We start from the raw sequence: 14,076 nt of genomic DNA, 5'->3' as shown, positions 1-14,076 counted from the left end.
CTTGATGCAGTTTTTATAGACCAAACAGTAGCAGTTCCCTCCCTCTGTGGTATGTAGAAACTTTTCCTTGAAGGAGGGGTTGGTTCTCTATTGTGTTACCTGGTGGCTGATTTTTTTTTTTTTTTTTTGCATCTGAAAGTGACACTCAGACTGAACCAAGATTCACTGCAGGGAATTGCACCCAGCACCATTCAAGCAAGCAGCGTTTCTGAATTGGTACCAGCCAGCTGCTGAGGTTTGATCTGTTAGATCCAGAGCAGCCTGGTTTGCACTCAGATCACCATGCTTAAAGAACAGTCACTTAATCTCACTTAGAAATGTTTACTTGCGAGGACCAGATGGCCCAGGGAGTTGGGCTAAACGAAGCGTTTTACTTCTAGGTCATGTGTTCTAATCCAGCCCAGGTTGGTAATAAATGAACATATTCACCTGATAGCCACTTTTGGCTCCATTTTTGGTATTTTTCAGGCTGGTTTCCAAGGGAAGATGTCACACCACGAAATCTCCCTCTGTGCCATGCCGCAGTCAGTACTGATTTGACCGTCTCAGTGGAGAAGCCAAGGATCAAATGCTCCACGGCGCCAGACTGTTTTCTTTTCCAGCCTGCAGGTAAGGGGAAGTTGCACCGTGTCATGCCTCTGCACTGGGCAGCATTTCAGTTTGCAAGGCTGCCAGTCCAATCCCCTCCACCAACATGAAATTCATTTTAAAAAAATTGGGAAATGTTTAATTGCAGTTGACATAGAGGCACTCTCTGCTATGAACTTTACACACAATCACTGATAACAGCATCAAAATTAATGCCTGCTTCCCACTTGTCCTGCTATAAGCAATAAACGTTTGGCAAGTCAGTAAATAACAAAATTCTCATGTGGCCATCTACAGGTCACCAGGATACTTAAGAAGTTTGCGTTAATTATACCATGTTTGCCATCAAAGGGGGGCTATTAACCCTTCGAGCTGTTGCAGGAAAGCAGTGGAGTTGTTTGGAAGTAAATGAAGTCTTGCCACTAAAAAAATGCAACCTTTGCAAAAAAAAAAAAAAAGTTTGAGGAAAAAACCTCACTAGACATCATGGAAAACAGGCTACCTTTTCAGCTTTCCTTTTATTTATTTTGTATTTTGACATCAAACACTCCCTGTAACCTAATCTTCTCGGCTTTTGATGTGGCTGTGGAGACATGACAATTAAGCCCAGCTTAAAACAATAATCCCGACAATGGGAACCAAAGGCAAGTGATGTCAGGGTTCCCTCCTCACAACAAGCCTGTCCCCTAGTATTTGGCGGTAGTGAAAGGACCATCAATACCAATTTGTTGTCTCAGTACCAGTTCTGTGCTTCCACTTTGCGTTGAACTTTAACGCACGTGCTCCGTTTCCATTCCCTGCTGTTTGTTTTCCTTCCGCTAAGCAAAATGTCTGGAGATAAACACGATGCACATGTGCAGAGGGATGGTTTGATCTTTCAGTGCTTAGTGCCACCTGATGAACATGGCATTGTTTGTTACCTGTGCTGCAGGAACCAGGTCCATCCCGCCCCAGTGCTGCCAGAAGATAGAGCAGACCCCATGAGATGCCAACAGAGAGGCAACACCAAGGTGAATCCTCATCAAAGCCTGGGCTTGGGCGTGTGATGTGCAACCAAAGCAAGTGGTTGGAGTATTCTAAGTTATTTTAAAATGATGTGGTTGGTGCTCCTGTTCTCTCCTCCCGAGAGTGTGTCTGGCATTCAAATATGGAGCAAGGGTGGGTGACTTTACTTATAACCCCATTTTAAACCTGTCCGAGGATGAACGTGTTTCTTCATAAATGAAGCTTGCATGGTATGCCATAAATTGCTTTTTTTTTTTTTTTAATGGGTGTTTGCACTAAGCCTCGCTAAACAAGTTAGAGAGATGATTAACTCATCTGAAATGGCACAGGAAGGCCTTGTCCTGGCCGTGTGGGTTATGTGCAGCACATCCAGAGCTGCTGCGACTCCATGTCATCTGCTTGCTAGCAGGGCCTGCAGACGGGGCTGGGGAGGAGGCTGCGCTGCTAACAAGCAGTTATATGAAAGGCTGGAATTTGCACATGTTCACTGAAAAAGGAACTGGTGTTTTTTTTTTTTCTTTTCTTAATAAGCAAGGAGTTATCCCAGGCTGGCTTCCACAGAAGTGAGCTGCAACTCCCAGGGGGTCAAAGGAGGAAACCCAAAGTTCATCAGCAGTTTTCTTGCAAACATTGTTTTAGTTGCAGCGGCGCTCACCCCTGTGCATGGCAGGGATGCTTGCGGGGCTTTGTTTCACTTTGTACGGCCCCGAGAGTTCCTCGTGTGGGTCAGCATGTGATGAAAGCAGCCACAATGTGTTGGCTATGGGAAAGCTGTCCGGTGGTGAACCCTTGTCCCCACGAACACGGACAGCACGGAGGCTCCGGGCCGGCTGTCTGCCCTTGCTCCTTTCATGCCATGGATGACACCAAATGGTAAGAAACAGGTTTCCATGTTCATGGTGTTGCCTGTCACACCAGTGCGGGAGCCTACAGAGCTGTGCCTGGTCTAACAAAGGCTCTGCCCTGAAACCCACTGGGATGCTTTTCCACATCTACAGTGCAACTTCGCCAACGCTAACATTTCCTCTCCTTGCTGAAAGCAGCCCGCAGGACAGAAAGCTGGGCACGGGTCGTTTCACAAAAAAAGGTATTTTATTATTCTTAGCAATATTCACCTTGAAGGAATATGAGGAAAGCATACGCTTTTTACAGACAATATATAAACATGTTGTACATAATTAACAATAACTTAGTTCACTAATCCAAAAATAAGCAAAATAAAAAAATTAAAATAAAAACAGAAAATACTGCAGATTTTTTTTTAATATGCTGATACAAGTACAAAATAATTTAAATCTCAACTGCCATTGTCTATGCTGCAGTGACCGACAATATATTGCACTTTGTCAACTGTATCAGTAATCCCTGTCTTCCACCCATGTCCCTTCCCCACCCCCTGCACAAATCCTACCGAAATTTGAGTCGGGTACAAATAATGTACAACTGTACCATTGTAAAAGGTAGAAAGTGAAAAGGATCCAATTTTTTTTCCCTCAGTAGATTAAGAAGACTTGTGATTTCTCCCAACCAATTTTGTTTCCCGTTAGTTTCCACTTCTTTACAAAGTGCACCTATATGCCTATGCAGACCAGAAAGAGGACGAAAGCAGGATTTTCCACGTCTGCTTGGTTCTCAATTCATTACCAAATATTCAAATTACATGGTTAGAAAAAAAAATAATTAACATACATCTGTTTTTATTTGTTTTGTTGTGTTTTTTCTTTAAAGCAGGACTTTTGCAGTGAAGATACAATTGGCTTGATCCAAAGAAAATAAAATAAAACAACCCCAACAACAAAAAAAAGAAGTTAAAAGTTTAAAAAAAAAAAAAAAGAAAACAAAAAAGCTTGTCACAGAGTTAAGCTTACATGGTTTACATTATCAAACCCCTCTGCTCATTGGGGCATTTCATCAGAAGTATAGCTAAATATGTACATTGTATGTTATACTGGAGCTTGTGTTCACGAGAGGCATCAGATCATAACAATCAATAGAATACACTTCACATTGGCAATAGCTTTGTTCTCGGTCATTTACGTACAATGTGGTTTAATAATGGGAGATCTGAATTTTTTTTCTTTTTTTTTTCCTCTTTTCTTATAAAATGCACTACGGAAAACAGCCGTGCGGCGCTTTCCCTCGTCTCATCAGCTGTCGCTGCGTCTGGGATTTGACGGATGTGTGAAGCTCCGACTGATTGTCTCTCCCTTTCCCCTCTCCAGTGATCTCAACCTCATTTCTGCCCTTCCTCCCTGCGAAGTCCGTGGGGGCTGGACGCCTGAGACAGCACACGCTGGCTGGCTGCGTGTGGACCCGCTGCCGCGCTGCCCTAAGTTTCCCCAAGAAGCTGAGCTGCGTTTTTTAAGCCACAGCTGCCAACACAACAGAACAAAACGCTTCAAGCCCTGCAGTCTGTGAGTCGGGTGGTTCTTTGCCCTGCCATTTATTTTTGTTTTGCTGCATGTTAGCTGCAATGATTTGGTATTTCACCCCTCGCTAGTGCAGGACTGCCTTCAGGGAGTGTCTTCCCACCAGTTAGTCTGATGGGGCTGTCTGGTTCAAGGAATAATAGAGGAGCTGGGAGGGGGCTGTTGTGTGGGGTTTTTTTTGTTGTTGTTTTTTAAGTGTCATTCTTTTCGCTAGCATGAAAGAAGAAATTTTGTCAAAAATAATCACCATCTTGGGCACACTGAAATCCCATATTGCAGCTACAGTTCTTGCATTGCCCACCCTCTCTTTCTTCCCTTCCTAGGAGATATTTTGGTATGGAAGATAGATGGAGCAAATCCAGGGGGGCTACTGAATATTGTCCCTCCCCCTATTCATGAAGGCAGATTTTCATACAGGGTAGCCATTGCAACCAACAGCACAAAAACATGCACTCAGAGGGGTTGAGGCTTTTTGTCAAAAACAAGAGCAAAATAAATATGACTTTGTGTCTGATTTCATTTTAAAAATTAAGTTTTTATAAAGACATCCTTTTTTGTTTTTCTTTCCCCTCCCCAAACAGAGTCCACAATAGAAATCCAGCATGTGTGGCTTCCAGTGATCCGATTCCATCCTGGGAGGCTGCTTATATCTCTTTACAATATTCACAGTAATAACAAAGAGAGAAAGGAAAGCCAGTTCCAGCCTCCTCCTTCTGCTTCTGCCACCTTTTGCTTTCTGCTAGACAACTGAATATCGAACAGGTGAGTTCTTCTTTTCCTTATACCTGAGGGGGCAAAGTGCATTACAGGCACCACTATGCGTTTCTGCAGAAGACCCATCACTTGCAAGGCTTAAGTCCAGCATGAAGAGTTAAACCACACGGGAGCACAGATCCCCTTTTTTGCCATCCCTACATTCTCCTCTTGGCAGAACATTTTCTTACTTGGTGTCGTCTTAGGTAAAGCCCCATGTTCTCGATCTCTGGGTGGGTCTCTCGGTCGTCACGTTTTATCCCATGGCTGTAACCATGCTGGATGGGTGCGGATGTCCAAATGAGATGCTGGAAGATGGGTGGATGGGGGTGGGTGTTGGTAGGATGTGTCCCGAGTGGCTGAAAGGTGGCAAATGCCCCATAGGTGCCATGTGACTAGCAAGGGCAGCAGCGCTGAAAGGAGACGATTTCTCTTGCATGCACTTGGACAGTTCCTCAAAACACTCGGAGCCTTTCTTGCTTTTCTTTGATTTGTTGGACATTTTCCTATTCCTAGTCTGAATTCCTTCCTTTTTCATGGTCAGAGGCCTGTTCACCTGCAAGAAATGAGAAAATCAGGCTCATGCCGACAAAATGACTTAATTGTGCAAAAATGAAAATATTTGGACAGCCCCCATGTGTTTTTCCTGGATGGAGACCTTCTTCTGGCCAAAAAAAAAAGAAAAAAAATGGTGTTTCTCTCTGCAGAACTTGTTTATATTGATTTGTTTAATGAAACCACGCACACAAAAAAAACCCTAGACATGAAAAACAAATTGAACTGAATTTGGCAGCCGATGACTCTCTTTCCCGTACGCTTGCCCTCAGTCATTCATTTCCTAAGAGAATGAGATCAAACCAGGAGGCACACGTTGACCTAAATCCAGACCTAAGACGTGAACAACCTAGTACCAGTAACCTCAGATACCTGCAGTTAAAATAACTTTACAACAGGACAAGTGATTCCTGCTTAGAACTGATTTCTTCCTAAAAAAATAATACTAAAACAAAGCCTTAGATACATTATTATTTTTAAATCAAAACGAAGATGCTCCTCTGGGATCAATTCTTGCACAGAGCCCATTTCCCATGGCCTCTGCCTTTCTAGAGGGAAAGGACACACAAAACACGCTTGGTTAAAACCAAGTGCTGTGCTCAATTTTGCTGCTTTGCCCAAGCGTTAGAAGCCAAGCTAATACATTGTAATGTCACCGAACTTAGCATCACTATGCCGACAAAGAATGGCTGTCACTCCCCAGGGGAACCTTAGAGACGAGAGAAGGAATAAAACAACAACCAAACCCCCCAAAACCAATAAAAGCCCAGCATACACCGTGCGGTTAAGACATCAATCCCCACGACGCGTGAGATGAGCAAATACTCACATTGTGCAGTTTATAGTAGAGTCCGCAGGCATTACAAACCGGGTCCCCGTTGGCGTTGCGTCGCCATAAGGTCGTGGTGGTTGTCTGACAGTTGGCACAACACGTCCCTGCTCTCCTGGCCGCTGACTAACCAAAAGAGAGAGAAAATTAAAAAAATCTATCAGCGGGAGGAGGGGGATCATGAGAAAGGTCAACTCGGGCTCGATATTTAGGTTGGGTAGAACTAATACCGAGGTTTTGCAGAGCGTTGGGGCTGAACGAAAGCTCCTGTCAGTTTCGCGTGCTGTGGCCGTTGGGTTTTTGTTTAGTGCACGTATTCTCCTATGCAGGCTGCAGCACTGAGCCCCGTGGCACCATGTGTGCAGAGGGAACAATGCGTCTCTTCAGCTCTCCAAACAAAAAATTTTAGGAGGGGGAAATCGATGTTTGATTTGTTCGAGGCTTCCTTTTGCAGGATTTTAGAATGCGTTGGAAAAAATGTATTTTTCTTTTTTCCTTCCCCCCCCTTTTTTTTTTTTTAAGTGACCAACTTAAGTCAGTGCCAGTGTAAGGATTGAAAAGAGGTAATGATCTTAAAGAATGTGATTTTTTTTTTTCCTCCTCCTCCTCTGTCCCTTTAAAGATGTCCACAAAAGAAAACCAACCGCATTGCTTAGCTGGGTGCAGTATTTATCAGAGCCATCACTGAAAATTCAGTTTCCATTTACAAGTGAAAGGGAGAAAACAAAACTGGCTCCAACTTTCTTTAAATATTTAGCAAACCAAATTTCATGCCTCGCAGCAATGATTGCGCTGACCCGGCTGCCGCCTCTGTCCCTACTCAGTCTCTGGGCTGACAAGCCCTCAGCCAACCATCTTTAAAAAAATATAAAAGGATCATTTAAACAGCATTGTTCTGCCGAAACCAAGGCGGGAGGGGGGGGGGGGGCAGAAATATCCCAAACATTCACCCACCTCCCAAAACAAGAGCAGGAAGAGCAGAACAGCAGGCAGCGGGCGATTTCTGGATGGGCCCTTCGCTAGCAGGCCCTGCAATAACATGCTCCTCGGTTGCTGGAAGCACTGTGGGCTTGCCAATCGCACCCCAAATTTTGGGGAAGAATTTCATATTAGAAAGCTGCAGCTCTGCTTCTGGAAGCGGGCGAGACACAATTCAATTTGTGTGATTGGATTAAAGGAGAGGACTCGATATTTTCTTTTCTTAAAATTAGCGCAGTTTACTTCCTAACGCATGTAAATTGTGTTAATTTCCCCAGGGCCTTGCTCTCTAGGTATTTCTGCAATCAGCCACGAGAGCCACGCGGTGCAGCAGCAGCAAGGTTTGCGTTGAGCACTGAGCACCTCTGTGAGCCGACAGCGGTGTCCCGGCCTTTGGGGTTTCCCAAATGAGAACGCTGAGCACCGGCTGGCAGGGCAGCGCTGCGTTCGTAGGCGCTCACTGCTGATTTTACACTCCGGCTCTGTAACTTTCCCAAAGTGATGGACGGCTCAGCAGCTTAAAGCAGGAGTCAGCCCTCTGGGACTCGTATACTTCAGCCCCCTGCTCGCTTGTGAGAACAGGCCGAAGGCAGAGAGAAGGGGTACCCCCTACTGCAAGTACGCTCATGCAACCCAAACACAATTAATGCCAGACCTCCGAGCACTGACATTAATGATGGCTTTGCTATTGCAAGTCAGCTGAACGCATTCCCAAAGATGGCCATCTCTCTTCTGCAAACAAGCAAACTACAGTGGAAAAAGGGGCAATAAACAAAGCTGTAAATCAATTAAAACAACAACAACAAACAGCCGAATGAAGAGAAAACCTCTCTGGCTGCTTGCAGTGGGGTAAGTACAGAAAAAGAAGAGGAACCCTCTCCCAGCACAGGGGAAGGTGGAGCGCTGCTCGCAGACGGGACACAGCTCAGCAATACTGCTCGACTCTACGGCCTGTCCCATTCAGGCTGCAAAGCACTTGGGCCTGAGAGACGATAATGTTACACTGTTGTCTTAACATTTTTCTGTATGTCAGTCACTAAGAAGCCTGCATAGCTGGAATTCTGACTCACGACAAATCTTCTGCATCTCATCCCAGCGTCAGAGCAGCGGTGCCAATTTTCTGCTCTCCAAACCTCATTGAAACGTGCCCACGAGTAGCTGAGAGACTTAGGCACCATAAATCACAAAGCTCCAAAAAAATATATTTATTATTCTTAGCATTTTACGCCTTATTTGTGGAATAGAGTGTATTAGAAATTTCAAAACAGCGAGCATGACTGGCAAGGCTCGCCTATAGAAACTCTCTAAAGCTTTTAGAGTCAGGAAACAGATACACAAAGTTTCCTTATCTTTAACGTACAGATATCCGGATAGGAAACTACTACCAGGAGCTCAGAAAGGACATTTTTTTTAAATCGCTCAAATGAAAATACAAAGTATAGGTGACTCCATGGAAAAATAATAGGAATTATTATTATTTTTTTTTAAACAGTAGGGGATTGTCTGGGGAGGGAACCAATATTAGTATTGCCAGAGAATATAAGAGTGAAAATTACTTCATGGCTTTTATACAAATAATTATTAAGTAGGGAGCAGTAGCTTTGACTCATCTGATTTGTTTTGCTTTTTGGAGCTGGAACTTTTTTTTTTTTTTTTTTTTTTTTAGCACACGGTGGGGAACATTCACGCTCCTAACCCTTTCGCTCCCGAAACGTCCCAAGAGGCCAAATGAATGAGGAATTAAATTAAAAGCTGTCATCTGAGGATAAACGGGGAGACAGATACCCGATCTCCTGCTGGCCTGGCAGCGCAGAAGCTCGGCTGGGGGCTCAGGGCAGGGGGGGGGGGGGGGGGGGTGGCTGCCCCCAGGCACGGCCTGACCCCGGTGTGACTACGGGGCCGAGCACGGTGGGACACGTCGGGCTCTTGCCTGCGTGTGGTCCCTTTGCCATGCGTATCCCCAACCCAAGGAAAGTGAAAGACACCTACCAGCCTTCGTTTGGGTTTAATGAGAGGTCGGTTTTGACCGTTCATTTTGTGGTAGAGCCCGCAGGCGTTACACAGGTAATGCCCGGTGCCGTCTCTTCTCCAGAGAGGGGTAGCGGTTGCTCCACAGTTCACACACTCTCTGCCTTCTAAATGGAAACACGAAGAAACCGGATTTCTTTCTTTAAAAACAAATTCACAAAAGCTTTTTGCATTGTCCTTTAGGCATTTTCCGAAAGTCAAAACAGAGCGTTAGTTCAAGCGCAGGCAGACAGCGGGGACACGCGCAGCGCATGCAGCGGGGACCTCAGAGCACCGGTGAGCAGTGCGTGTCACCAGCAGAGATCAGCTCGTGCTGCCCTTGGGGTGGGAAGGGCTGACCCGGTTATTGTGTTGGGGGAACAAGAGCTCCCTCCTGAACCCATGGCACCGCTGTGTGCCCTCTGCCACACACACACACACACACACACACACACACACACACCTGTGAACGCACAAGATGTAAAAAAAAAAAAAAGATGAAAAAGAACCAAAGAAAGAGGTTTCCTAGAATTAAATGTAAGCAAAAAGACCTCCTCTTCTGGGCTTACTCTGTTTGTTGCAAACACTACCGGGCAGGAAAGCAAAGCCGAGCAGTTTGGGAATAGGCACAGCGTGCCAAAGGCTCAGTTATGAATTTTGTTCTAAAGGCACAACACCAATCTTTTAGAAACTTCAGTTCCATCATTGACTCTGGAAATTATCGTAAAAATGTCCTTTTCTGTCCTTTTTTTTTTTCCCCTGGATGTAGCAGGGAGCAGCTACCCACGTTACTGCTGTGTTATTTGCTCCAGCACGACATGGGAAACACGGCATGGTGGAACGGCCCAGCATGCAGCTCCTACGTGTGTCTGTGCCTCGGAAAGCTCTCTGCTAGAAGTTCATTCGCCTCCGACGGTTCGAGGGCAGGTCTGCTTAATATAGAAATCTCTTCATATAGTTTATGCAAATCCTACAGCGTTTAAGCGGAGAGGAAATTCTCTTTTTGCTAATAACTGCAGCAGGCCACGCCGAGTTCAGCGGGGCTGCGCCTCCTTTAATCTAGGGAGTGGGTGGCTTTTAAACAACGCGGTGAAAAATGAGGGGAGCTCTGGGCGCTGCGTTTGGAGCTTTTGTCCCTCCTCGGGCAGGAAGCTGCCGGAGTCGCCGTGTCGTGAGCCCGAGCTTTCCTACAAAAACACCGGGTGGTCACGAACTTTCCCCAGCTCCTCGCACAGGGGGATCCCGTGCAGGAAAAAAAAAAAAAAAAAAAAAAGGGAAAAACAAACAACGGAGCCCCCCAGCTTCCCCCCTTTAATAAAGCCACCGGCAGCCACAGGATAAAATAAAAAGCTCCTTGAGATCCGGTTATCTTCAGAGATGGGGGGGCCTTGGGTCTGTTTCCAACATCAGGGGGCTCAGGCTGCTAATTGCCTCTTCTTACTGAGCTCTGCACCGCTGAAAGAATGCGTGCACATAGCAGCAGCTGCATTTAAATAGGAGCAAGAGGACGACGGTGTTTTTCCCTTCGGAGGGGCCATTGGGAACAGAGCTGGTGAGACTGTAAAGTATCCAATACTTTTGTTGCAAAATTAGTAAGAGAACAGACTTCTAAATTACTGTCTGCTTTCAAAATAAAGGCATGTGGTGTCTTCAGTGATATTTAAGAAAACACACACAACAGCATATATAGTCGCTCATTTTCAAGGGCTATCTTAATGCAGTACCGATACACCGCACTGAAATCCATCACACATCATTTCCTTCTGATGCTGAGGATATTAAAGCAGGAAGGTCGGAGTTACAGAAATGCCCTTAATTCTATGTCTAGTTGTACAGCTGGGCTTGTTTCAAAGCGCGATCAGAATTTCATCCATCGCAGTTTGCTGACTTAGAACTGCACTTCCAGGTAGAAATGCAAGGCAGAGCTGTGAACGGGGGAAAGCTCTGCACTATGGAGCAGAGAGATGTGTGGGTCAGGAAAGGAGGAGTGTTTTCTGCTTGGGCTGCAGTAAGTTAGCGATGACTGGACACCTTAGTCTTTAGCACTGGTATGTAAACTATATTTGAACTTTTGCTCCTTTAAATGTGAAGGAAATAGGGCCCGCACGGAGCGGCTGGGGAAGTTTCGCTTTCACCCTGCGCTGGGGCCTTCTCTCTTATTGAAGAGGAGACGTGAAAATTATCAAAGGGGAAATAACTCCGAGCAGAAAGTCCCCACGTGGAACTCGGGGGGGTTAACCACTCGGGGAGAGCGTGAGCCCCTCGGGGGCCGCAGCCTGCCGGGGGCTGTTTGACATTCTTCCCCATATAAATCCTTCTTTGTACACGCAATCTGCTGTGCTGGCTCCGTGTCCCTCGGCCCCATCTAAGCACCCCAGGGGCTCAGCGGCCACCACCAGCACGATGGCACCAGGGAAGCCTGGGACAAGCTCCATGTGAAAACCCAGCAAAGCAGGGCCAAGCAGTTACCTGCCCTTCTGTCCCAAGGAGAACTGGCACAAACCCTGGGCCCTACAGCCGCCTGCGGTTTCAACCCTATACACAAGCACAGACAACCACAACACGCACGCATACAACACGACAGCCCTAAATTTAGTCCTCCCACCCCAGGGATAACATCGATGCGAGGCAGGGGTGCACTGCTTACCTGAACAGGATCTGGCCTTGCTTCGTGGCTTGGGGGTGAAACTGGACGCTGGGCCCCCCAGGAAGCTGCCTGGGTGGAAGAGGCTGCTGCTGTAGTCGTGGGCAGCCGGCACGTAGGAGGGGTATGTGGGGATGGGGTGGTGGGTGGAGGGCTGGGCCCCCATGCTGGTGAGGCTGCTGCGGAGCGGGCTGGCGCTCTCCATCTTCATCCCTTCCGACAGCGACACTTGGTACTTGATGCTGTCTTTGTCCTCCTGCCGGGCCCCAGCGGAGGATGAAGGCGAGGCAGCGCTGGTGGAGTTGGGGTCCGGAGACACTTCCTTGGGAGGAGTTGGGGGGAAACCGAAGAGATGGGAGCCCGAGTGCGAGGCCGGGGTGAGCGAGGAGACGGAGGCGGTGCTGGACGTGCTGCTGCCGGGGTACACCGAGATGGCCCCGGGTGCGCCGGCTGCCGAGGGGTGCAAGGGGGTCTTGGTGAAGGGGTTGACGGTCCAGGGGTTGTGGTGATGGGCAGACAGTGCCGCCTTGCTGCTGTCCAGCCAAGGGATCCCGGGGCTGTGGATAAGATGAGGCCGGCACATTTGACTCCCGGTCAGGCGGGCTGTAAGGACACAAGAGCGTCAGGGATCAGTGAAATCACCCAACTCCTGGCTCAGAGATCCGCAGGGGAGCCAGAGCAGGGAGAGATTTCCCAACGCGGAGACGAGCGGCCACAGCCTGCACACAGCCCCTTATCCTCATGCCCTCCGAGGGAGACCCCAACCACCCCGGGAAGGAGCAAAGGACCCTCCCTTCCCTCCCACCCTACCCTACAAGAAGCAACAAACCCCCTTCTGCGCTGTCTTCCAAGCTGCCACAGCGCTCTCTCTTCAGTTCCTACAAACACCCCAAATAAAATCCATCGCCGATTCAAATCTGTTCGTATTTGGCATCCGGGAAGCAGCCGTGTCTGAGAAGTTTGAGCCTCCGCACACACTATTTCCCCTTCCTCTCTCACCCTCCCCTTCTTTCCCTCCCCTCCGCCAATGCCCGGTCATCGCTAGGGTTAAAATCTACCCGTGCCTCCCTTTCTATTCTATTTCCTTCCATCTCCTTTCCCCCCGGCCCTGACACACTGGAGCGGCCGCAAGCAGAGCTCCCCACCCGCACATCGGAGCGGGCAGAGGTGGGGAAGGGGCCGGGGTGCGGGATGCTCATTTACCGTGTGCCTGGCTGTAGGAAACCCGGGCCCTGGCATGGGCAGAGTTGGCGTAGTAAGGGTTGCCCTGGGAATCCAGGTGGTTGAAGAAGACGTCGACTTCGTCCGGAGGTAGGAGCTGCGCTGGTTCCATGTAGTTGTGAGCCAGTCCTGGGTGGTGGCTCTCGGGGTGCTGCCCGTTGAGCACGGCGTGGTGGGTCATCCAGCGAGGCTGGTCCGTGGCCACCTCCATGGCCTCGGGCCTCCCCTCCCGCCCCCCCCCGGGGCAGCAGCGAGCGGCGGTCGGGGTCGGCTGGCGGAGGTACCGGGGAGGGGTTAGCAGACGGGGGAGTTTTGTAGGAGAAAGCCGTCGGGTGTCCGGAGATCGCCCTCGGGAGGATGCCGGGAGGGCCCCGGTGTCAGCGCGTCTCTCTGTCCGCGGGCGAGTGGCGGGGCAGCACCTGTAGGAGACACGGGGTGAGCGGGTCCCCCTAAACCTACAGGGAGGCGGCGGCCGAGCCCCTCCCCCTTCCCAAAATATCTGTTCCCCCCACTTCTCACCCTGCGCCCTCCCATCACTAAATAAACAGATCCCATTTCGAACTTTACAAAAAAAAAAAAAAAAACCCACAAGCTTCCTTCCCCCCCCCCCCCAGCCCTCTCGCTACAAACGTCAACAGGAGTTTTTCCAGCTGGCTTCAAAAGGGGAGAGGGGGAAGGAAGGACGGCAGATCCCATACAGTCCCAGTGAGAACTTGGGCTGACACAAAAGGAAAACGAGAGACGGAGGAGAAAGGGAACGGGGACAGAAAGGTGGGGGGGGGGAAGCAGCGATGCCCCCCCGCGCCTCGCACTTACCCGGGGCGGGAGGCAGAGAGGCGGCGGGTGCCTGCTCGGAGGCTGCGGGAGAGAGGAGAACGAGAGGGAGAGAGAAGGGGGGGAAAAGCCGAGCGAGCGCGGGAGGAGGAGAGCAGGAGGCTGGATGGAGGGTGTTACTCAGATGGCAAAGCCGCGGCTCTGGCCGGCTCCGTCCCATCCCCGCGCATCCTATATGAGCGCTGGCGCCAGCTGGCCGCGACGCCGCAGACGGGCCGGGGCGCGCAGGGCCG

General features: G+C 48.8%; 1 protein-coding gene and 1 long non-coding RNA gene across 5 annotated transcripts in view; one reads left to right on the top strand and one right to left on the bottom strand.

Moving 5' to 3' along the window:
- On the top strand, nucleotides 251–2,722 carry LOC110404775. Of its 2 annotated transcripts, XR_002442487.1 has the most exons (4): nucleotides 251–609; nucleotides 1,520–1,598; nucleotides 2,125–2,466; nucleotides 2,592–2,722. It is a non-coding gene; the product is annotated as an uncharacterized LOC110404775 (long non-coding RNA). The 2 variants fall into 2 exon arrangements; XR_002442488.1 differs by lacking the exon at nucleotides 2,592–2,722 and having other exon boundaries at nucleotides 2,129–2,508.
- The window catches only part of GATA2 (GATA binding protein 2), a 16,436-nt gene continuing 5,026 nt past the window's right edge, over nucleotides 2,667–14,076 (bottom strand). The window contains exons 1-6 of one of the 3 annotated variants that reach the window (XM_021409440.1): nucleotides 13,826–14,050; nucleotides 12,992–13,428; nucleotides 11,792–12,391; nucleotides 9,127–9,305; nucleotides 6,160–6,285; nucleotides 2,667–5,331 (exon numbers count right to left, since the gene is read on the bottom strand). In XM_021409440.1, coding sequence (XP_021265115.1) covers nucleotides 5,032–5,331; nucleotides 6,160–6,285; nucleotides 9,127–9,305; nucleotides 11,792–12,391; nucleotides 12,992–13,220 — 1,434 coding nt within the window. In that variant the 5' untranslated portion in view covers nucleotides 13,221–13,428; nucleotides 13,826–14,050 and the 3' untranslated portion in view covers nucleotides 2,667–5,031. Of the gene's footprint in view, nucleotides 5,332–6,159; nucleotides 6,286–9,126; nucleotides 9,306–11,791; nucleotides 12,392–12,991; nucleotides 13,429–13,825; nucleotides 14,051–14,076 lie in introns of those variants that run through there. The other 2 variants (XM_021409442.1, XM_021409441.1) reach the window with 2 other exon arrangements.

Source organism: Numida meleagris, chromosome 11, assembly GCF_002078875.1.
Source record: "Numida meleagris isolate 19003 breed g44 Domestic line chromosome 11, NumMel1.0, whole genome shotgun sequence".
In the NCBI taxonomy this organism is placed as follows: domain Eukaryota; kingdom Metazoa; phylum Chordata; class Aves; order Galliformes; family Numididae; genus Numida; species Numida meleagris.
The sequence above is the reverse complement of the archived record's forward strand: the minus strand, read 5'-3'. Positions and strand labels throughout refer to the sequence as shown.